Below are 25165 nucleotides of genomic sequence, written 5' to 3' on the forward strand. Positions count from 1 at the left end.
ATCCAAACTTGCTCTCTATTTATAGCATTGTTAATAATGGTAGTGGTGAAAATTCAAAATAGTAAATTTACTAGTTTTCATTATGATGGTAAAAATGTGTTTTTTTAAGTATTGTGATTAGATTATAGTGATAGCAAACTAGCATTTTTACACTGAAATGAATTAAGACAACGATTTTAAATCACTTCTCTAATCTTATTTAATGCTTATATTTAACAAATTTATTATTTTACTCTTGATCAAACAAGAAATTCACATCAAAAAGAAAACATAAGTAAGAACACACAATGCACAATGCAGTATTAACAACAATTTGATTTAAAAAAGTGATGGATAAGGGGGATGATCTCATAGATGGACAAGGTTCTGGAGGGAGAGAGGGTGAAAAACCACATGGCTAGATCTTAAATGTGTAGATCTTACACATTTAAGATCTAGCCATGTGGTGGTGCCTAGTACAAAAGCATAATCTCAAAGTGATTATGCTTTTGTACTAGCTTTTATTTCATGAAATCTGATGAACCAGCTTAAATTTTTATATTTTTATTAACATTCTTCTATTATTTTCTTCACTTTATTTGTAATTTTATTTAGTTTTATTTGAGTTTTATCCATTTATTATAAAACATATACAGATTATTTGAATAAGTTAAATAAAATTCACAAAATAAGGAACTCCTTATTTTGTAAATTTTTCTCAGTTTATGGAAAAATGCATGATATAAGAAAATGGATGTCAGTTTTGTAATCAGCATTTCAAACTTTAAGAAAGTTAATATTAGAATAGAAGCCCCATTCTACAAATTTCAATTTACATGCCTATATAATTGCTATGTAGTTATTTCTATTCTCAAATTCACAAAGCTTGAAGTTTCTTCATTTTGTTTCACTGTAGATTTAAATATTAATAGCTATATTTAACTGAATTTTACAAAAATAATAATTTTGATTATAAATAAATAATAATAATATACCATATTATTCTCATTAAGTGAGAAAATGTACTAATATAATTCTTTTTTTTTTTTTTCTTTCTTTCAATTTTTTGGTTTTGATTAGCAATTTTATTTATAATATATTGATTGAAATGTTTTTTGTTTAAGGCTAAGCTTGCAAATGAGTTAGCTGAAGCAATATCCAAAATCAGTTCTTTGCAAGTAGAACTTAGTAATCACCAACAGGAAGAAAATGATTTGAAACAAAAAATGCAGCTCACAGCTGTGGAAGTTAATAAACAGAAACAAGAACTTGATACCTTGAGAAATCAGTCAAAAGGTACAATTATTTCTATATATAGTGTCATTAATCCCCGAGAAATTGGTTCTTCCTTTGTAAAAACCATACTATTATTGTAAAAGGATTATTTTTTTATATATAGTAAAATCTCATTACAACAAATACCCTTTTAACCTAAATATTTTCCTCTTCAACTATTATTAGTGCTCTCTGATTCTCATTCAAATTAAATAAAAATTCAGTATGGTGAATTTCGAAATCCATCTTTGCCTAAAATGTATTGATTTACAATAAAATAACTTTATTGGAAAATTATGAATGGCACTGTAGCCCAAATTTTTCCAAATACAGCTATGGAAGCATTCATTTAGTAGGTTGGGGGTTATTTTTAAAAGATGTGTCAAAAGAATAGTTTTTTTTTTTTTTTTTCCCCCGTTCCACCCAGTAATACCCACATTTTCCATTGCATTAAATTTGAATTTTCATTAATTTTGGGTGAGGGAGTGAGTATTAAAAACAAAATTGATATATAAAAAGTAACAAGTTATATCAACTCTGCCATATTATGCTTTCAGACTTGATACTCTTTGAACAAAGTATTTTTACTTTAACAATACTTGCATTATTTATTTATTATTGATTTTAAATTTAATATCAAAAATAAAGTTACTGCTTATATATAGTACAAAAGTGCAGCAGAACTTATTTTGACAAATAATGGTTCTTTTGAAATAATTTTGCACCATGCATTAAAATGAAATTTCAATATGACAAAATGATTTGCATACCCCCCCCCCCCCTCAGGAGTTCATTGTAATTGGATCTTATCATATATATATATATATATATATATATGTATGGGGTGCAGAACCTGTGTTTTGAGTAATTTCCAGAGCTATTTTTTTAGGACATCCACACCTTATCTACAGACAGTTATTAATTTGGCAGGGTGTTGGACGTAATTTATATTTGTGAGCAGGAAATGGTAGACAAACACAGTTGTGTGGAATTGTTTATTTTGTATAATAGTGTGTATATCTAGATAATGTATTTTATGTAGATTAACACAAAGTGATACATTAAAGCTACTTATTAAAATTAGTATAAAACTGCATTTAAACGCACAATTTTTAGGTGTGTTTTTAATTCCTCAACATGTGTGTTATATATTTCTATAGGTTATTTGTTTTATATATTTATTTCAACTCAGTATTTAAATCAAATAAAATTAATATGAAATATATTTGTTAATGAGGGTCATATGCTAGCTGATGAGAAGCCAGTAGTTTTGAAACAGCTGTCCTGGCAGGGTCTCAGGTTTTTAAATATGTAGTGGATTTGCCTGTTCACATGATGCTATACAATTTTGAAAGAAATTAGCAACTTAGGCAGAACTGTGAATAATGGTATTTGTATTTAAGTTGAACATTAGCCCAAGCCTTAAGCATTGAGTACTCAGTCTTGATCTTGGAGCGTGATCCCCTTGATTAAAAATCAAATGCAGTAAAGCATTGTAGTGTATTTCAAAAAAAAAAACCTGCAGTACCATAGTGAGAATTTCTCACTGTGGTTAGTTTCCATTACAAATTCTTATGGTACAGTGAGACATTATATTAAAGGAATCTGACCATTCTTTCTAATGATAATGTTTAAAAAAATTTAGAAAGCAGACCACCTGAGTAGTTTGAAGGCATGTTTCATGTGATATTTATTGACAAAGAGATGAAAGCACTGAAAATTGTAAGTTCAGTATCCACAAATATAGATAAAATTAGTACATGAGCTATGCAGCTGTATTTCCTGCATTGTTTCTCATGTGTGAAAGTCTTGCAGCCTCAGAACCTTGTATAATCAGATTATTAAACATATTTTTAAATGTTACCAGAACCTTGTATAATCAGATTATTAAACATTTTTGTTAAATGTTACCGGGGAACACATACATTTACTCTATAAGGGTAAGTTCTAATTGGTAGATGATTCTTATCGCATATGATGCAAGAAAGCAAACTTATGCAGCATCAGCCAAAAAAAAAAAAAAAAAAAAACCTTCTCCCATTTCACCCCTCCATTTGTTCCAAGTACCTGTCCAGCTCAGCCTTAAATTTATTTAGGCTATCAACTTCCGCAACAAGGGATGGAAGTCTGTTCCACCAACCAACTACCAGCTGGCTAAAGGCAAATTTCCACACATCTATCCTATATCTGTCTTTCCTCAATCTGAATTTATGCCCACTCAGGTTATTATTCTGAGCATGAGGAAGAATCCCATCGGCATTGAGCATGCTCAAACCATTCAAGGCTTTATACACCTCAATAAGATCACCTCGCAGGTGCCGACCGGGCTAGCCGAGTGGGTATAGTACCTGCCCGGCAACCCAAAGGTCGCGGGTTCGATTCCCGCCTCGGGCTTGGATCAAAGTACTGCAAAAACCTTGGGAGGTGCAATATGGCCACAGAAGCCGATGCGCCAACAACTACCAAATCAAAAAAAAAAAAAAAAAACCTCGCAGGTGCCTAGTCTCCACACACAGTAATTGCAAAATTTAAGCCATTCTTCGTAAGAGCAACCCTTTGTTCCATTCACTAATCTTGTTGCCCTTCTCTGTACTCGTTCCAACATCTACATCCTCTACATCCTTCTTAAAATGAGGCCTCCAGACCTGTATACAGTACTCAAGGTGTGGCCTGACCATTGCCTTATATAAGGGGATAATCACCTCCTTATCCCTGCTAGAAAAATTCCTGTATATTATTGACAAGACACTATGAGCTACTCTTGCAATCCGTCTGCACTGCTCAGAAAACTTCATATCTGCCTGCACAATTACCCCCCAGGTCCTTTTCATTCTCTACCACTGTCAGCGTAGTAACACAGAATTGATACGTGACTCTAGGGTTGCTGCTTCCCATATTACATTTGTCAGTGTTAAACTTCATTTGCCACCTCTCAGCCCATCTACTCAACTTTTCTAGATCCTGTTGCAGCAGCGTACTGTTATTAGTGTCCTTAACAACCCTGCCAACCTTCGTATCGTCTGCAAACTTGGACATTAAGCTTGATATACCATCATCAATATCATTTATATATACAGAAAACAATACTGGACCCAACACTGAACCCTGAGGGACTCCACTAATAACATTAGTCCACGATGAGCAGTGTCCATTGATTACCACTCTCTGTCATCTCTCACTCAACCATCCCTTTATCCATAGCAGTAATTTGCCTCCAATGCCACACTGCTCCAATTTGTGCAGCAGCCTTCCATGTGCAACAGTATCAAAAGCCTTTCTAAGATCCAAATATATGATATCAAAGTTATTCCCTGCATCCAGTTCCTTTGTGACTACATCATAGTATCCAATCAAATTGGTCAGGCAAGACTTTCCCTTAACAAAACCATGCTGTGTCCAAGCTATAACTGAAGTCTTGTCTAGATGATCCTGCAGTGCTTCTTTAACCAGTGCCTCCATTAATTTTCCTGGAACAGCAGTTAAACTAACAGATCTATAATTACTTGTGTTGCCCTTTGATCCTCCTCTTTGAATTGGGGTCACATTTGCACATCTCCAGTCCATGGGTACCTCTACTTAGTGCAAAGAAGCTCTCATAATTGTGGCTAAGGGTTTGCTTACTTCCTTTGCTGCCTCCTTTAATATAACTGGATAGATCCCGTCTACCCTGGGTGCCTTTTTTATGTTTATCTTCAAAAATTTCTCCTCCACTTTCCTCTCAGTTATTACAAAATCATCCAGCTCACTGCCAGAGTTGAACTCACTTCTGGCATTCCCCTCCCTGAATAACTCCTCATGGGTGAATGTAGATGCAAAATATTCATTTAGTTTGTTAGCCACCTGAGCAGGATCATCAACAGTTGAACAGTGGACAAATCTGATTCATCCCTTTCCTTCTAGAGTTTACATAGGTAAAGAACTCTTTGTTGTGTTTCTTTGCATCCTTTGCCAAGGATTTCTCATAATCTGCCTTTGCCTGCCTAAAATCCTTTGTGACTTGGTTACAGACCAGCTTATATCTATCATAGGCTTCCATGTAACCCATTAATTTATATGTATCCCATGCATTTTTCTTCTCTGCCACATGTCTCATTAGTTCATCTGACATCTGCTTAGGCCTAAACCTTGAACAATATTTCTTAGTTGGTATGTAAAGGCTAGCAGCTTCTAAGATAAATTCTTTGAATGCTTCCCATTTTTAATTTGCTGTTGGTAACATCATCAGTTCGTCCCACTTTATAGAATTTAAATATTGTCTCAGACCATCGTACTCACCTTTACGAAAGCAATAACCCTTCCCTTTACCCCTAATGGTAGTTACCTCTTTGAGTAAATCCCACTTCAGTATACTGTGATCACTGCCACCTAGTTGTTCCTTTATCTGCAGATTCTTAATGCATGAAGAATCACTACTGATAATCAAATCAAGAGTATTACTGCCTCTAGTTGCCTCCCGAACATGCTGATGAAGAAAACAATTATCCAATAAATCCACAAAAGCCTTGCTGGCGTGTGAGTGACCAACCCACAAATTCCTGTCAATATCTGGGAAATGAAAATCCCCCATTATTAGACTCTCTGATTTACTGGCCCACTCTATTTCCCTGCACAGTTCCTTATTATACTCATCAGAGTCATTAGGTCTATAACACACTCCTACTCTCAATTTTGATCTCCCAGTGCTTATGTCACACCAAACTGACTCTACACTGCACTTTCCAATGATGTTGACTGGCTTCACTTCCTTGGATTTTGTGTTTCTTAACTAATAATATAACCCCTCCTCCCTTCCTATCCTGTCTATCCTTCCTGTACAAATTGTACTCCCCAAATTCCAGTTTTGCATTCCTTATATCTCTGTGTGACACCACGTCTCTGATATCCCAACAATATCTGCCTTTGATGTTCTGAGCAATATCTCAAATTCATCAAATGTATTTACAAAACTCCTAGCATTGGTGTACATGCAAGTATACATGCACCTGTTCCTATTCTTAGCTACCCTAACACAACCCATGTGTTTACTTGTACTGTAATGACTCCCAGCAGTCTTTGAAATACCCTGCATCTTGTTTTCCAGGCTACTGCTCATTCCAGTAGAAGTAGTGCAAGAATCACTTTCACCTCTGCCAGTGGCTACTGTTAATCTATTAGTCCTTGTATTCCCCCAAGCTAGCAGTTTTCCAACCCACCTAACACTGCCTCGATAGCATCAGCAAATGTTCTTGCACACTTAAATAGAAAGGGTGCAAGAACATTTGCTGATGCTATGCTCGACCTTGATCGACAAGGTTCTCATCATATACTCCCCCCTATCTTGTCTGGGTAGAATTGCAGACACTTTCAAATTCAACCCTAATTCACAGCTTTTTTTCAACAGTGACCTGTACTTGTTAAGTAATTCTGCCGGTCTTCTATTCTACCACCTAGTGTTAGTCTTAGTAGTGGTACTAGTTAGTATTACTACTAGTAGTACCGTGCATGGGTTCACGGAGAAAGGGGGGGGGTGGATGCTGGAAACTTTGCCCTAGAGATTAAACATGGGTTTCACCACTTCAAGTCTCCAATAAGCAAAGTGGTGATATTGCACTGGTTGATGAGAGCCATCTGCCCCCTTAAAATGGAACGAGTCTTCCAATAGATGCATCAGTTTCTATAACCTCACTTTGGCAAGTAAAAGGTTTTACAAGAAAGCTGCCATTGGCTGAATGGTTGTGAACTGTTAGAATCTCTTTTCAAACTCTTGCTTGGTGATTTTTCTCTCTCTCTCTCTCTCTCTCTCTCTCTCTCAGGGTAACTTGAATTTTTTTGGCTAGTGCAGCATAAGCCTCAGGCTTCCTTGCACCATATGACTAATAATAATAATAATCACTTGTTATACCACCACAACATTGTTTAATGAAGGCTTAAAGTGGAGTGGCCAGTGAGATTATGATTGGGCATCATGTTGAGAGCCAGCATTCTTAATATTCTGTTGGTACTGACTTTTTAGAGTTTTTGCATACCAGCCACTAGATAGTCCACCAGATATATTAGTGTGCACTTGGTAACATCTAGATCAGTTAGTGAATAATCTTGCTGCATCTGTTCTGCAAGAGCTGGAATTGGAGAGTGTCTGATTAGGAGGTTTAGTTGCTAAAGAAGCCCTAGGTTCTTTTCACAGACATGTGAAAAGAACTAAACCATTCAGTTTTCCAGCCTGATTGCATCTTTCACCATACTTTTGGTCTTCCTAGGCTCTTTTTTGTTCCAGACACTTATTTTATTTTATTTTTTTCACTACTCTTATATTTTTTATTTGTTTGATATGTTCGTGCCATTTTAGTCCTCTATTTTTTATCCAATTGTTTGTGGATTCAATTTGCATTCATCTTTTATTGCAGAGTGCTTAACTCTCTCTCTCAGTGATTTTTGTGTAATCTTATGTAGTACATTCATTTCGTTGGTTTTGTTTATTTGATTGGTTTTTTTTCTGTTTTGGCTCTGCTTTCATATATGACCAATATGTCAAAATAGGCCTTACAACTTCTTTTATATAGAGGGTGATTCACAAAGATATTGCATAATTTCAGCAGCTAATTTCTGAGTCATCGAGTTAAAATTTTTAACTAAAACTTTTAGCTAGTGAACTTGGGTCTGATTCCAAACAATTGCAGAGCTGTGGCTGTTTGAATCTTAGAAAAAAACAAAGCATTGTGATTGATATAAAATAAAAATAACCACAATAGACACATAAACATAATTGATAAAGTTCTGATTTGTTTTTTATTTTAATTTAGGAAATCTACAGTCTGTGTTTACTGATATGGACACGTGTGTGGTTAGAGCAGATTCTCAAAAACATTACCTTTGACTTCAGTGCATTTTGGCATTCGTGTGAATTGCCATGCTGCTTGCCTAAGCTCATCATGACTGTCATTTATGTGGGCCAGAGCATTCAATATGTGATCAAATAATGCATCTTGTGTTTTTACTTCTAATTTCAAGATCTTTCAACCACCCCCACAGGCAAAAAGTCTAAAGGGTTTAGGTCTGGTGACTCAGATGGCAAATTATGCACCATTGTGACTGGTCATTGAGGTGAGTAACCATTGCATGCAAATTATGGTGAAGGCACCTCCGTAGCCAGGTGGGAAGGAGCAGCAGTGCGTAGCACACGCTTCTTGATTAGACCAGGGTTCGAGCCCGTCACCACCAAATCCAAATACGGAGGATGCAGAAAGGTCAGGGAATGACCACCGCATATCCCGGAGCAATACGGCCTTAGTTGCTAATGCTCCTAAAAAAAAACCAAACAAACAAACAACAACAACAACAAAAAAAAATGATGGTGAGGACTCCATGTTGGAGATGCATTTGACGTATCACCAATGATAAATCTTCTAACAGTTGTGGCAAATTCATTTTTCAGAAAATGCAGATAGACATGTCCAGTACTAAGATAACCCTCAAAAATAAATGGAACAATCAACTAATAATAGAGGATTCTAAGCCACACATTAACACTGAACTGATGTTGAAAATTATCATCATGCTATGTTTAATCAAGGTCACACAAGCACCCAAATTATAAACACAATTCAGAGTGGTGCTGTACTAAAAGTCTGAACATTACATAACTCTGTAATTATGCAGAATCAGACCCATGTTCATATGAATTTTTTACTCGGTTTCCTCAGAAATTAGCTCCTGAAGTCATGCCATATCTGTGTGAACCACCATGTTCTTGTTTTTATTTCCTTACTTAGATTCTTATTCAACAATTTCTTATTAAATAATTTTCTTAAATAGTACTTTTTGTTCCAAATAATATTATTTAAGCATCCAGTTATTTTGATAGCATTGTTCTCCTGGTTTTTGAATTTGCTCACTAGCTATTGCTGGTGTTAATTTCTCTGCCCAAATATTTAAATTTAATTCCTGTTCTATTATTTTTCCTTCTAATTCCAATATAACTCTCATAGGATACTCAGAAACTGTTAACAATTTGAGTATTAGTATTAGTAAATGATGCAAAAAAGCAAGTTTGCTAATGCCGTTAAGAGTAAGAAATCTGAGGATTCAATTAACAAGTATACAGAGCAATGTTGAGAAAAAGTCTGAATTGAAATTGAAAGTGTCACAATCCTGCCCAGATGTGATAGGCCGGAGTACATGATAAGAGGCTTGACAATCAATTCAGCCTTGGAGAGATGAAGTAGAATTTTTCCCAGCACTGTCAGTGCTTAATAGGAGAGACTGTTTTTACATGGGTGGGATACACTTAAGTAGAAGGGATGCAAGAATAATTGCTGATGCTATCGAGGCAGTATTAGGTAGGACAGAAAACTGCTACCCTTTTATATAAGACCTAAGACAGGACTGAGTGTAGAGGATTGAAATCAACAAAGTAATCTTTGCCCCACTGGAGAATTAATTGAAGATTAGCATTCAAGGAATTAGTAGTGGATATTTGAGAAGTTGAAGCTGTTTGTGCAGGGCAAGGTTTCTCAAACAGCAGGGTGGAATGCAATGAGCTATCATCAGCAAAACTATAGATAGGATTCCTGGTCAATGGAAGCAGGTCATTAATATACAAGGGGGAAAACTCAACCTTAGAGAACAACCTGCATTAGTGGAGAAGTTAGAAGACAGAGAGCCATCTACCATCACCCCACAGCGAGTGGTCAGAGAGAAAACTGGATACCCAATTACAAAAAGCAGTTAGCTAACCATAGAATGGAAGCTTATTTAGAAGACCTTTATTCCAAACACGATCAAAAGCCTTTGAAGTGTTAAGAGCAACTTCTTCAGTTTCACCAAACTTTTCCATTGAATTTGTCCACAGATGAGTAGCTTAAGCCAATATATCACCAGTGGATTGTAATGATGGAATCCATACTGGGGCTCATTGATCAGAGATGGAAGGTTTCTAGATACTTTAACAGTTGGCAGTTAATAGATCTCTCCGTTACTTTAGAAAGAGTACAAGTAAGTGCAATGAGACAATAATTGGATGGGAGTGATGTCACCCTTTTTAGGAACTGGCTCGACATGAGCAAACTTCCAAGCAGAAGGAAAAACACCTGTGGAATAAGAAAGTGAAAAAAGGTGACACAGAACAGGAGCAAACTTAGGAACACAGATTTTGAGAAGAAGTGGAGAAATACCATGAGGACCTGGCACTTTCTTGACATCAAGACTGTTCAAAGTTCTTCTGACATCCTTTTGACAGAAGTCCGCAGGAGACACTGAATGGGGTTTACTGGGAATGGTAGGAGATGATCAATATAAGATAATCAATACATGAGTTAGAAGAAAGATAGGATGCTAGCAGGTCAGCTTTATCTTTGACTGAAGAAGCAATAGAACCATTAGTTGTTGATAGAGATGGGCAAAAGTTGCAGCAAATAGCTTTGGCAAGAGACTAGAATGCTTGACTACGATTTGAACAAGAAGCAAGTTTTCTACTCTTAGCCTGTTCGAAATCTAGTTTGGACTGATTAATAACTGCTTCAGAATTGTTGCAAGCTTTGGTATAGGCAAAAAATGAAGCTGTAGATTCGGATACAAGCTAATTGTGATATACAATATCCTTATCTTGAACAGCCTTAGCTCATTCATTGGAAAACCAAGGTTTAGATAAAGGACAAGATTTTATGGTGGAGTGGGAAATAAAAGATTCCATTTGCTACAAGAATAATTTCACTGACACGATCTGAGCAAACGTTAACATCAGAAGATTTTAAACAGTAATCCTTTTAAACTAAGGAAAAGAAGAAAAGAAATCTTGCAGATCATCCAATTTGTAATCTTGTAATGCCAAATAACACGAGGTTAAGAATGACCCTGAGAGAAAGGCACCATTGCAAAGGAGACCATCACCAAGTTGTGATCTGAGTTGCCTAGAGAGAGAGAGAGACTCACCTCAACTGTATACTTAGAAGGATTATTTGTGAGAAAAAGATCAAGCATGTTGGCTGTGTGGTTAGAATTGTCTGGTATTTTGGTAAGTAAATGAACAGTCTGTGCAAGCTCATTAGTAAATGCAAAAGCCTCACCATCTCAAACAGCTGGGTCCATGTGACTAGAAAACGGAAGCCAGCTATAGTTGTGAACATTAAAATCACCAAGGAAAATTATCTCACTGTTAGGAAAGTTGGACTGGAGAAAGTCAAATTTCAAAGAGAGGAAGTCAGAGTTCTAGGTGATGGTGGAGTTGGGAGAATGATAGAGGTAACAGATGAATTTGACAGAAGGTGGTAGAGATATTTTAATCTAGAGAAGATGGAAAAGAGGCAAAAGTCTCTGACAGGGAATATCAGAGCAGACATATGCACAAGTGCCACCTTTTAAGTGAAAAGAATCATACAGCAAATAATTAGGACAATTCATATGAGCAGTGGTTGAATTAACCAATAATTGAGACTCTGTCAGAAAAAGTACATAAGGTTTGGCAGACTAAATGGAAATCATTGAGATTGGAACCAAAACCAAGTGTATTTGTGAAATGAATGAGGAAGTGTTTGAGAGGTTTAGATCATTTGACAGGTAAGGTTGTTCTATTAGCTTGACAATTCATGATGTATTCAGTAGATATGTAATCTTGATATATAATCCAGGTAGAAGGTAGGGAGAACATGTATGAAGTAATGAAATATTTGGATAGGGCATACACACGGCAAGAATATATACTCAGCTCCTTGACATAATGTGACCTTTGACCATGCCCACCACATACCCACTACTCAGACTTTCTCCAGTCTGGCAGAATAGATGCAGCGAGATTATACAATAGCTGATCCAAAAACCTCCAAAACAATTACCGACAGGTTCAGTCCTCTGGACTCTGCCCTGTGAACACCATTTTAGAGCTGTACCCTAGAAATGTAAGAAAGATTGGATCTCACTGTGACGTCCATCATAACCTCAAAAAACATCAATCATACTGCATGATGAAAGTGATGGTTGGAGACTAAACATGGTTTTCACCACTTCAAACATCCGGTAAGCAAAGTGGTGGTATTGTACTGGTTGATGATAGCAATCTACCACCTAGTATTGACTGGTAACACAGATGTGCTGCATTTCTCTGAGTGGTGTGGACGGCACACCTCGACTCCTGCTTACATTGATTCGCACCGGTGTGGTCACCTCCAGATTATAAGAAGTCTATGTCAAAGAATGCAAATACTTTATTTATGTAAACAGTAGAAGAAAGGGTTTCAATCACATTGCTTCACTACATATGATGGATTAACTGCCAATGATCCTGCTGGGATCACAGACAAATTGAATGAGTATTTTGCATCTACATCACAAAGGAGAATTTTTAAGGATCTACATCTACATATTTTGCATCTAAATTCACAAAGGAGAAAATTTTTAGGGATCGGAACCAGGTGGAGGTGATGCAGTATTATGCAAACTTTGCTTTGAATAACACTGCATAAAACACACACATTCCCCATTTCACCTATCCATTCCCTCCAAACATTTGTCTAGTTCTTCCATGATTATATTTAAGCCATCAACTTCCACAGCAACAGATGCAACAGTTTGTTCAGGCAAACTTCTGCACATCTATTCTGCAACCATCTTCCTCAATTTGAATTTATGCCCCCTCATGTGAATAGTCTGAGCAAGAGGAAGAATTCCATCAGCACAGAGCTTGCTGATGGAATCCATTCAAAGCCTTAAACACCTCAATCAGATCACCTTGCAGGTGCCTAGTCTCCAGATGCTGCAGTTTTCAAAACTGAAGCCTTTCTTGGTAAGGCTACCCCTTTGTTCCCCACACCAATCGCATTGCCCTTCTCTGTACTCATTCCAGCAGCTCCACATCCTTCCTAAAAGGAGACCTCAAGACCTGTATACTGTACTCAAGATGTGACCTGACCATTGCCTTATACAAAGGCATAATCACCTCCTTATCTCTACTAGCAAAATTTCTGTATATCATTGACAAAATCCCATGAGCTGTCCTGGCCCCTGTCTGCATTGCTCAGAGAATTTCATATCTGACTGCACAATTCCCCCCAGATCATTTTCATTTTTACACTACCCTGAGTGTAATACCACAGAGTTGGTACATTACTATGGGGTTACTTCTACCCATATGCAGTACTTTTTAACATTTGTCAATGTTAAACTTCAGTTGCCATTTCTCAGCTCATCTGCCTAACTTTCCTCGATCCTGTTGCAGTAGCATACTATCATTACTGTTACAACCCTGCCAATCTTTGCATCAAACTTGGATATTAAACTTGATATTCCTTCATCAATATCATTGATAAATAGAGAAAACAACAATGGGGCCAACACCAAACCCCGAGAGACTCCACTAATAAAATTAGTCTATGAAGAGCAGTGTCCATTGATTACCACTTTGTCTTCTCCCACACAACCATCCCTTTATCCATGGCATCAGTTTGCCAGTAATGCCCACTGCTCCAATTTGTATAGCACTCTTTTATGTGCAACAGAATCAAAAGCTTTAATAACAGGGCTATAATTACCCATGTCACTCTTTGATCCTCATTTGTGAATTAGGGATGCATTTGCACATCTCCAGTTCGTGGGGACCTGAGTCCAAGGGTGCTCTCATAATTTCAAAACAGCTTATTGCGGAAGGTTTGCTTGCTTACTTCCTTCACTACCTCCCTTAATATAATTGGATAGATCCCATCCATCCCATGTTACCCTTCTTATGTTCAACAATCTCTTCCACTTTTCTCTCAATTATTACAAAATCATTTAGCTCTCTGTTAGAATTTGATAAACTTCTGTCCTCCACTTTCCTAGAGAATTCTTCACATGTGAATGTAGATGCAAAATACTCATTCAGTTTGTCAGCTAACTGAGCAGGATCAGCAACAGTCAAACCATTGAATTCTTGAACAAAATTCAATCTGTTGTGGAAGTTTACAGCTTAAATAAATTCAAGGCCAAACTAGACAAACTTTTGGAGTGGATGGATGGGTTAAACGGGAAGGTTTTTGCTTGCTTTCTTGCATCATATGTCTCTACTAATGCTAAACTAATGCCAAACTGATTCATCTCCTTCCTTCTGGAGTTTACATAAGTAAAGTATTTGCTGTTTTTCTTTGTATCCTTTGCCAAAGATTTCTTCTAATCTGCCTTTGCTTGTCTAAACTACTTTGTGACTTGATTACAGACTAGCTTATATCTACCATAAGCTTCTATGTTGCCTGACAATTTATATGCATCCCTTGCATTTTTCTTGTCTGCCACAAGTGTCATTAGTTCGCCTGACTTCCATTTAGGTTTAAACCTTGAATGGTATTTCTTAGTTGGTATGTCAATTTCTGGTTGGACCTGAATGATATTGTGATAACCGAGAGTGGCGGAGAAATTAACAAATTTCACTTATTAACAAATCAAAATATTTAAACACAGAATTACACTGATTCTTCAGTAATATTTTATAACTTATAAAAAGGCTATCACCTCTATTTTCAGACCAAGAAAGTGCTGAAATTGATCTGCAGTGTGCACTAAAAGAAATCAAGCAGCAGAAGAAAGAACTTCAGAGTCGAGTGGAAAACTTAGAAGAGCAACACTCTGACTTGCAAAGTACAAAGGATGCCCTAGAAAAGGTAATTTATTGAAGGAAAAAAAAAAAAAAAGAGAGAGAGAGAGAAAAGCAAAAAGTTCTGTTGTATTGGTTTTTAAAATTCCATTATGATAAGTTTAATTGTCATTTTTTCAGGAAATGTGAAAAATGTCTAGTGTAGAAAGAACACAGTGCATGTTCTTTTGGATGGAAGAAATGTCTATGATGCAAGTTGGGCAGAAATTTCATACAAGGTTTGGCAAAACTCCATTGAGCAGAACCTCAATATACATTTCACATAACACTTTTTTACCTACCCGGTTTTCTATAAAGAAGTGAAGGGATTTTGTTTTTGCAGAGTGACTACAATGATCTTAGCTCCGAGCGCCAAGCAAGTGTCCTAGCAGCTTTCTCTGCAATTTATAGTGCTCTTCACAACTGATTGATTCTCCTTCATTTCTAGTGCCATTCTATCCTTAGTACATTTCAAATTTTCTCTGCATTTTTATGCAGAACCCAGAATTTCCTTTCTGGGTTCTGCAGTTTTCAAGAACCCAGAAAGAAAATTCACCCTTCTTTTTTTTTCACCCATTATATATATACACACAGTGGCAGATAAAAAAAAAACTGCATCACTTCTGAATGTTGCAAATAATGTGTTTTGCGCTGCATTGTGAGTTGCAGAAATGTTCGAAATGCATTTTTTAGATGGGATATATATCTCTTGAATGAAATCTAATAAAAAGACACCATCTGATATATCTAATTCCCATAAATATCTTTCCAAAGGGTAAAATGTGTAATTAATGGAAATATGAGACCATGCAAATGGCAATCATGACAACCAAACATACATTTTATTGCATTTACGTGTACAAACCAAAATGACAAGTTAATGTAATAGTATTATGTACAGGCATACCTCGAATAACGAATAGGATGCGTTCCACAAAATTACTTCATTAAGCGAAACTTCGTTTTCAGAGGTAAAAATACTATGGCCAGAATAGGGATACGTTCCTACGTAAAGAAAATGAAAAGCTTTTTTTTTCGAACAAAGAAAAGTTTTATTAAATAAACAGTCAACTTACGTACAAAGTGAAATCACATTTTAAAATATGAGTCTAAAGTTGATTGCTTATGCTTTTTTTCTCTTTCATTTAACAATTGCCTATACGGAGTTATTGCATTTAACACTGATCGCTTAACAATAAAACTTCTTCCTAAATCAGGATCATTTTCACTAAAAAAAATTTAAAACGTTTTCAATGTCATTTAAGCACCTTTTTAAATCTTTGGTTGTTAACACTTTTTTGGCAGGAACTTCTTTAACTTCGTCTTTATTATCTTTGTCTTCATTGCTAACAAGGTTTTCTAAATCTTCCACTGAAAAATCATCATCTTCTGCATTCAATAAATTTCTAACGTCCTCTTCACGACGTTTTCGAAACCTATTGATTGAGCCATCTGCATAACTTCATTTCTAATTTCTTGGATGTTATTTTCTTCTTCTAGTACGACTTCTGGCCATATTTTGCACCAAACTCCATTTAAGCATTTCTTAGTGACTTCTTTCCAAGAACTATCAATGTTTTCAATTGCATTTTTAATGTTGTAGTTTTTCCAAAAAGTTTTAACTGTCATTTCCTCTTTATCCTCTAGTTCAGTTCAATTGCTTAATGTTCGACGCAGATAATAAGCTTTAAATGATGCTATTACTCCCTGATCCAATGGTTGAATCAGGGAAGTTGTGTTTGCTGGAAGAAACATAACTTTGACAGGAATGCATGTGTCCAACGTGTTAAGATCAGTAGGATGTCCCAGAGCATTGTCTAACAACAAAAGAGCTTTTTCTTCAAAGTTGTTTTTTTGACCATACCGTTTTACTTCAGGACAAAAGTGGTTAACAAACCAATCAGTAAATAACTCTTTGGTAACCCACACTTTTCTATTTGCTTTCCATATTACAGGTAAATTCATTTTTATGTTACCTTTTAACGCCCTCGGATTTTCTGAATGGTAAATTAATAACAATTTTAATTTATAATCGCCAGAGGCATTTGATCCAAAGAGTAACGTTAAACGGTCTTTGGCTGCTTTGAACCCAGCAGCTGATTTTTCTTCAATAGAAATGAAGCTTTTTGTTGGTAGCCGTTTCCAGAACAAACTGCTTTCGTCAACACTGAACACCAAATTTGGTGGAAAATTTTCACGTTCAGTTATTTCCTTTAGTTTTCTGGAAACTTATTGCAGCTTCTCCTGTTAATTTTACACTATGAATCCTGGCCCGTTTTTTTAAATTTCTCAATCCAACCACGAGAAGCCCAAAAGGTTTCCGTAATTTCGTCAGTTTGTTTAGATTTCAGGTGATTAAACTGGAATATTTTTTTTATGTTAAATGGGGCTTGAAATTGCAGGCTTCGTTATATCGAAGCTTCGTTATCAGAGGTAACGTTAACTGAGGTATGCCTGTACTGTAAATCAGCAAAATAAGTCCTCAGTATTTTGTTGTTCCTCCTTGAGCTGCAGTTACAGCCTTGCAAATATCTGGCATAGAGTTAATCAACTTCTGGATATACGGTTGCCCAATTTCATGGTACCACTCCCTTACAATGCTCTCCTGCAGCTGAATCTTACTTATTAGCACTGCGCTCCTGCAGGCAACTGCACCAGTCCTCGGAGGGGGTTCCCTCCTCGATCGCGATGACTAGAAACAAAGTTCGGACCACGAAACACAGGCTTCTGCGGCAAATGAACACGGCATACCTGTCACGGACAACTCTCCCGGTGACGACGATGCCGATTGTAATGGGGGGAATGGCGATTGTGCTCCCGCAGCATCCACAAAGAGACTTCCTCCCCTCAAATGACCCGAAGCATTTGGTTTGCTCCCCCCTAAACAATGGGAGGATGAAGAGGAATGGGATGAAATGCCGAATTTATTCAGCAAAGATTTTCCCAACTTTAAAATTATGCGCAAACTGAGGTGCAAAATGGAATACTGCCTCCATAGCAAAAACAGCAACGTCACCAGGGCCGTATCATTACAAATTTCATGATGCTGGGGCTCTTTAGAGAAGAAGTTATATGAGGTCATTACAGAAAATGAACAGTTGAAGGCCACCAGTAGGCCCAACTCCAACAAACTAATAAAACCCTATCTAAAGTAACCAAAAATCCAACTATAGCAGCTCTGAATACCGGGCTACTCTCCAGCCAAGCGTCTGATGAAGATACTCAGCACCAGTTGTCTTATGCTGCCATGCTCAAACTACCTCAGATCCCCACCACACAGAACAAGCATATGCTGATTATAAAAGCTAGAGAAGGGTACGACATCCCAGATAGCGATGGAGTGAAGGACGGACACCGTCCTAAAGAAGATAAAACCAAAATTAGACAATCTCCAAATCAAAAGCATTCGCAAAATTTGCGACAAAGGGGTAATATCGAGTTGAATCTAGATATTCTTCTCCTTCAGGAACCATACTGTGTCTGTGGAAGGGTCTCTGGTTACTCCCTGGCTTTCAGGAAAATCCAGACGACAAACCAATTGTGCCTTGCTGCTAGCAATCCAGACCTAGTAGTAACAGAGATAGAATCACTCTGCACCCCCCACCTATCGGGGGGGGCTACAATAGAAGGCAGCTTCGACCGTATTGCGGTCCTTCCTATCCTGTCTATCCTTTCTGTACACATTGTACTCCCCAAATTCCAGTTCTGCATTCCTTATATCTGTGTGACACCACATCTCTGATATCCCAACAATATCTGCCTTTGATGTTTTGAGCAATACCTCAAATTCATCAAATTTATTTACCAAACTCCTAGCATTGGTTTTCTCGCAAGTATACATGCACCTGTTCCTATTCTTAGCTACCCTACCCCACCCCCACTATTTCTCCTTTCTTATTCTTATACAGGATAAGGCGGGGCTGGAAACCTTTTTTTACGTTTCCTACTTTTTTATAGAATTTCCTGATCTGCCCTCCATCATATTCTTCTTGCATTTTTTCTATTACAGGTATTACCTCGGTTAACGTTACCTCTGATAACGAAGTCGGCAATTTCAAGCCCCATTTAACATTAAAAAAATATTCCAGTTTAATCACCTAAAATCTAAACAAACTGAAGAAATTACGGAAACCTTTGGGGCTTCTCGTGGTTGGTTTGAGAAATTTAAAAAACGGGCCAGGATTCATAGTGTAAAATTAACAGAAGCTGCAAATAAGTTTCCAGAAAAACTAAAGGAAATAATTGAACGTGAAAATTTTCCAAATTTGGTGTTCGATGTTGACGAAAGTGGTTTGTTCTGGAAACGGCTACCAACAAAAAGCTTCATTTCTATTGAAGAAAAATCAGCTGCTGGGTTCAAAGCAGCCAAAGACCATTTAACATAACTCTTTGGATCAAATGCCTCTGGCGATTATAAATTAAAATTGTTTTTGGTTTACCATTCAGAAAATCCGAGGGCATTAAAAGGTAACATAAAAATGAATTTACCTGTAATATGGAAAGCAAATAGAAAAGTGTGGGTTACCAAAGAGTTATTTACTGATTGGTTTGTTAACCACTTTTGTCCTGAAGTAAAACGGTATTGTCAAAAAAACAACTTTGAAGAAAAAGCTCTTTTGTTGTTAGACAATGCTCCGGGACATCCTACTGATCTTAACACGTTGGACACATGCATTCCTGTCAAAGTTGTGTTTCTTCCAGCAAACACAACTTCCCTGATTCAACCATTGGATCAGGGAATAATAGCATCATTTAAAGCTTATTATCTGCGTCAAACATTAAGCAATTTAACTGAACTAGAGGATAAAGAGGAAATGACAGTTAAAACTTTTTGGAGTTTGGTGCAAAATATGGCCAGAAGTTGTACTAGAAGAAGAAAATAACATCCAAGAAATTAGAAATGAAGTTATCCAGATGGCTCAATCAATAGGTTTCGAAAATGTCGATGAAGAGGATGTTAGAAATTTATTGAATGCAGAAGATGATGGTTTTTCAGTGGAAGATTTAGAAAACCTTGTTAGCAATGAAGACAAAGATAATGAAGACGAAGTAAAGAAGTTCCTGCCGAAAAAGTGTTAACAACCAAAGATTTAAAAAGGTGCTTAAATGACATTGAAAATGTTTTAAATTTTTTTAGTGAAAATGATCCTGATTTAGGAAGAAGTTTTATTGTTAAGCGATCAGTGTTAAATGCAATAACTCCGTATAGGCAATTGTTAAATGAAAGAGAAAAAGAGCATAAACAGTCAACTTTAGACTCATATTTTAAAATGTAATTTCACTTTGTATGTAAGTTGACTGTTTATTTAATAAAACTTTTCTTTGTTCGAAAAAAAAAGCTTTTCATTTTCTTTACGTAGGAACGTATCCCTATTTTGGCCATAGTATTTTTACCTCTGAAAACGAAGTTTTGCTTAACGAAGTAATTTCGTGGAACGCATCCTATTCGTTATTCGAGGTATGCCTCTATTTTCTTTTCTTTTGTCTACATCCTGACTTTGCTTCGACTCTTTTGATCCTGTAATCCTCAGTATTCTTTCTAGTTCCTCTCTGTAACATTTTCTGCCTGGCTTGGTTTTGTTCTTCCAGAATCTTCTCACAGTCTTGATCGAACCAGTCATTTCTCACTCTTTTTTGTTCCACTCCAAGTGTCTCTTCTGCTGCTACACTAAGGGCTTCCTTAATATCTTCCCATTTTTTATTGATGGGCTCACCATCCTGTTGTTAGTGTTTCTCCAGTTGTTCCTCGACTTTCTTTCAAAATCTTTCTCTAGTATCGCCATCTTCTTTAAGCTTATCTTGTTGATATCTTTTCTTTGTTGTCTCCCCTTTCTCTCTATATAGCTTTGAGAGCCTATTTTGCAGATGGCACCATACCATAAAATGGTCCGAATTGCAATCTGCCCCCCTGTAACTCCTCATGTCCATTACATCTATAGCATGATGGGTATTAATGAGGATGTGATCTATTTGATTACGTGTGACACCATCAGGTGATATCCAAGTTTCTTTGTGGATATTCTTACGTGGAAAATTTGTGCTACTAATACTCAAGCCTTTCCCCCTTTCAAAGTCTATTAGCTTTTCCCCATTTTCATTACTTGTTTCATGTAAGCTGTTTCTTCCTATAATTGGTATGTGCACTTCCTCTATCCCTACTTTGGCACTGAAATCTCCAAGGATGAGTTTAATATTGTGTCTTGGAGCCTCATCTAATGTTCTCTCCGAACAGTGCTTCGTAAAAGGCTTCCTTTGCTTCATCCTCTGCATCTTCTGTCGGAGCATGTACATTGATCATGAATGTGTTAAAAAAGACCCCTCTAAGTCTTAGTGTACATATTCTTTCATTGATTACACTGTAACTCATCATTCATGCTTTAGCGTCCTTAATCATAAAGCCTCTCCCCAGAATATTGTCTCTGCTTCCACTATTTATTAGGGTGTAGTCTTGGAGGTCTATACTTTCTAAGTTTCCGCATCTTATCTCTTGTAATGCTTATGTTATATCTCTTCAATTCTTTCTCCAATTTCTTGCTTGTTCCTGGTTGGTACAAACTTTGGACATTCCACATAGCTGCAAAAATCTCTTTAATCCTTTTGGCATGCTTGAGTCGAATTCCATTTGAGACAGTCCGGCTATTTGTTATAATGTTACATGAAGTTTTGTAACGTTATGTTTGTTTTCTGGAATGGGGTTATTCCAGAAAATGCCCAACCCCCCAACCCGGAGGACCAGGGTATCTCTCTTAGTCATCACCTGTAACTTGTCTGGCATGGGAAGCCCTGCTGGTAGTAAGACTACTGCCGTTTTAACTCACAGGATCATTTGGCCACACAAGCCCCACCACTATGACAAAGTGGAGATACCTTGGGGGGGGTGGTGTCATCCAAACTATTCACACAATTATGGGGCATATTAATCTTACACGACACAAATACTGCACAAAAAGTAGGAATCTCACAGCGAACAACTGAGAACTAATCACAGAGTACCTAGCCATATTTGAGGATTACCGCAACAGAGTTGAAAACACTTTTGAGGTGACAACTTATCATATGATGCAGAGCGAGGAGACAGTTGCAAATCACTTGATAAGAGCATGGTGGTATTGAAACTGCAGTATTGGCATGAGTTTTGCCGAGAGCCGTAGTTGATAATGTGAGACCCCAACTGTAATTTGAAAACAAGATCTAATCAACAAATTTTATTGCGATTTTCATGTTCAGCAACATAAAATTAGTCAAGGTTGGGTATTTTCATTTTCATAACATTTTACATGTTGACCAGTATTATCATAGTTAGTGCCTTATGGCATTGTTGCCCTTGTGCCGTAAAGCCCATAAACAAACAAACAATCCAGCCTCTGTTAATATAATTGGATAGATCCCATCCACTTGACGAGCCTTTTTTTATGTTTAGCTTTAAGAATTTCCCTTCCACATTCCTCTTAGTTATCATAACATGATTTAGCTCCCAGTTAAAGTTTGATAAACATCTGGAATCTCCTTTCCTAAAGAATTCCTGTGTGAATGTAGATGCTAAATGCCTATTCAGTTTTCAGCAACTGAGCAGGATCATCAACAGTTAAGCCATCAATACTAAGTGAACCAATGTGAGTCATCCCCTTCCTTGTAGTAAAGAAATGTTTGCCTTAGTTTGCATTCCCTCTTTTGTGACTTGCTTGCATTCTGTATCACCTGATAATATATGTGCATCCCATGCATTTTTCTTCTCTGCCACATCACGTTAGTTCATCTGATATCCATTTAGGTCTAAGTCTTGAACAGTATTTCTTAGTTGGTATGAAAAGCCTAGTAATTTCTATGATAAAATTCCTGAATGTTTGCCATTTAGAATTTGCTGTTGGTAACATCATTACTTGATCTCACTAAATATAATTTAAAAACTGAGACCACTGTTGTCACCTTTATGAAAGCAAAAGCCCCCCCCCCCCTTTTTAACCATTGCTGGTAGTTGAATATAATACCTGGACAAGCAAACTTGAATTATAATATAAACCTGGCTGAATAATATTCTCTCATACTCACAATGTTGAGTATGAGAGAATATTATTATATATCTCTTTCTGGTGAAGCTTCAAACTACTACCCAACAATTTTGAAGAGGACAAAGTCTGCAGATGCATCTAGCAATCAAAATCAGTTGAATTATAATAGAAAATCCAAACAGAAATCCACAAACAGAAAAATCCTTGTTAAGTTATTGTTTGAAAGCATATTGTATTATACTTGTAAACTTTTAAACAATCCTTTGTGTATATTTAAAATAAAATGTGTTGTTGGTGGTGAAATTAAATTTATAATGCAATGCGGGCTTTAAAAAACGTGCTTTTCCCAAATCTCCTGTTTTCCTCCTGGGTTTTTTTTCATCCAGCTTAAGCTGCCTAATCACCATCTTGTTGAAACACAAAAGTTGATATCTAGGAAGTCATCTAAATCAAAACTTGGTTTTTCAGACTTTAACTAATCTAATGTTTTTTTTTTTTTCTGTCACGCAAGAAATCTAACTTGAATCACATTCTAATTACACTCCAAACTCGTAAATTCCTTTTTGGATGTTGAAATGAGATCTGATTTATATTTTATCAAATATGCATTCTGACCTTTCTATTTCTGCATGTGCTGTTGTTTTCGGGTTATCTGTAACAGTATGACAGGACTGCATTTTTAGTTTTCAATATAGGGTCTTTCAGTGGTTAAATGTCGTGTGTGTTCACAATATTCAATACCTTTCAAAAGATGATGCTGACAAGAATCAGCCATTTTTTTTTTTTTTTTTTTTATAACATACATAACAGTATGTTGGTTTTGAATATAAATAAATGATTTTTGGACAAAAGTACATGTGGATTGCTGACCATGTACTTTTGAGTTTTCAGATTTGTTAAATAAAAAGCTTAAAGATAAATGATTGGATAAAATTCAAATATGATGAAAAAAGAATTTCAAGTCCCAGAGCTCAATCACCTCAGAAAAAACTTCTAAACTACAAAAGGACTGAATCTGAAAAGTACTAGTTCTCAGCATCTCAACTTATGCTATGTTTTTGGTTGTTTCAGATGCCAGTGTATTTTGATTCCCAATGAATTGGGACCTTACAGATATTTTTTCCATCACATTTTAATATCTTAATATATTTTAATTGTATTCTTTCATCTTTTGTCATTTTAGTATTACTAGTATAGCAAAGATGCAGCAAAGCAAGCTTATACAACAAGCCAAAAAAAAAAAAAAAAACAACCCGTCCTCTCATCTGTACATCCCCTCTAACGATTTGTTTAATCCTTCCTCAAATTTATTCAAATTGTCCACTTCCACAACACCACATGAAAGTTGTTCTGACAATCACTTACTCTGGCTAAATGCAAATTTTTGCATATATGCTACTACCAAACTTTTTCTATTTACATTTATATCCCTTTATTGTGTGTTGTCTTAGAAAAAATAAGGGGATGCCAGGAGCATTGTTTGCTCAACACATATAAAGCCTTAAATACTTCAGTCAGGTCTTCTTGCAGGTGACTAATTTCCAGGCACTGCAATTTGCAGAACTGTTTGAACCTGTTCCAACAGATCCACATTCTTCCTAAAATGACTCTTCATACCTGTATATAAATTTGCTGCCTTACTGTGACTTGTGAAGCAGGATAATTATTTCCTTGAAAATAAATTCCTTGAAGTAAATTCCACATCATTACATTGTGATTGCTGCCACCTACTGGGCCTTTTATTGGAAGATTCTTAATGTATGAAAAGTCACTGCTGATGAGATCACAAGTATTATTGTTTTCTCTCATAGCTTTTCCAACATAGTGGTGTGGGAAAGAATCATGCAATAAATCCACAAAAGTGCTGTGTGTGTGTGTGTGTGTGTGTGTGTGTGTGTGTGTGTGTGTGTGTGTGTGTGTGTGTGTGTGTGTGTGTGTGTGTGTGTGTGTGTGTGTGTGTGACCAGCCGTCAAGTCAATCTAGAAGTTTAAACTCCCCATTATTAGATATTCTGAGTGACTGGCCCATTCTGTATGTCAGTGCGGTATTTTGTTATACTCATCAGAGTCATTAAGCCTATAATACACTCAGCTCCTCAATTTTGTTTTCCCAGTGCTTTTGTCTCACCAAGCTGACTCAAAATTGTGCTGCCCACCCACTTCTTCTGTATGCACTGCCTTAGATTTTACATGCTTCTTAAATAAGAGCCTTACCCCACCTCCCATTGTGTTTGCCTTTTCTGTACACGGTGTACTCACCATATTTAAATTTTGAATTCTTATATCTGAGTGAGTGACACCATTTATATCATATTCACATGTGTTTGATTATT

At 36.5% G+C, this 25165-nt stretch overlaps 1 protein-coding gene across 6 annotated transcripts in view; it reads left to right on the forward strand.

Annotated features, from left to right (window-relative positions):
* Window positions 1-25165, forward strand: part of LOC150087330 (FK506-binding protein 15-like) — a 373115-nt gene that overhangs the window by 231193 nt on the left and 116757 nt on the right. For all 6 annotated transcript variants that reach the window (XM_090371133.1, XM_090371131.1, XM_090371135.1 and 3 more), the window contains 2 exons: window positions 1104-1275; window positions 14716-14852. In XM_090371133.1, the coding sequence (XP_090227259.1) occupies window positions 1104-1275; window positions 14716-14852 (309 nt within the window). The remainder of the gene's footprint in view (window positions 1-1103; window positions 1276-14715; window positions 14853-25165) is intronic.

This window comes from Mastigoproctus giganteus, chromosome 4 (genome assembly GCF_048544385.1).
Source record: "Mastigoproctus giganteus isolate SK-2022 chromosome 4, ASM4854438v1, whole genome shotgun sequence".
Lineage (NCBI taxonomy): Eukaryota > Metazoa > Arthropoda > Arachnida > Uropygi > Thelyphonidae > Mastigoproctus > Mastigoproctus giganteus.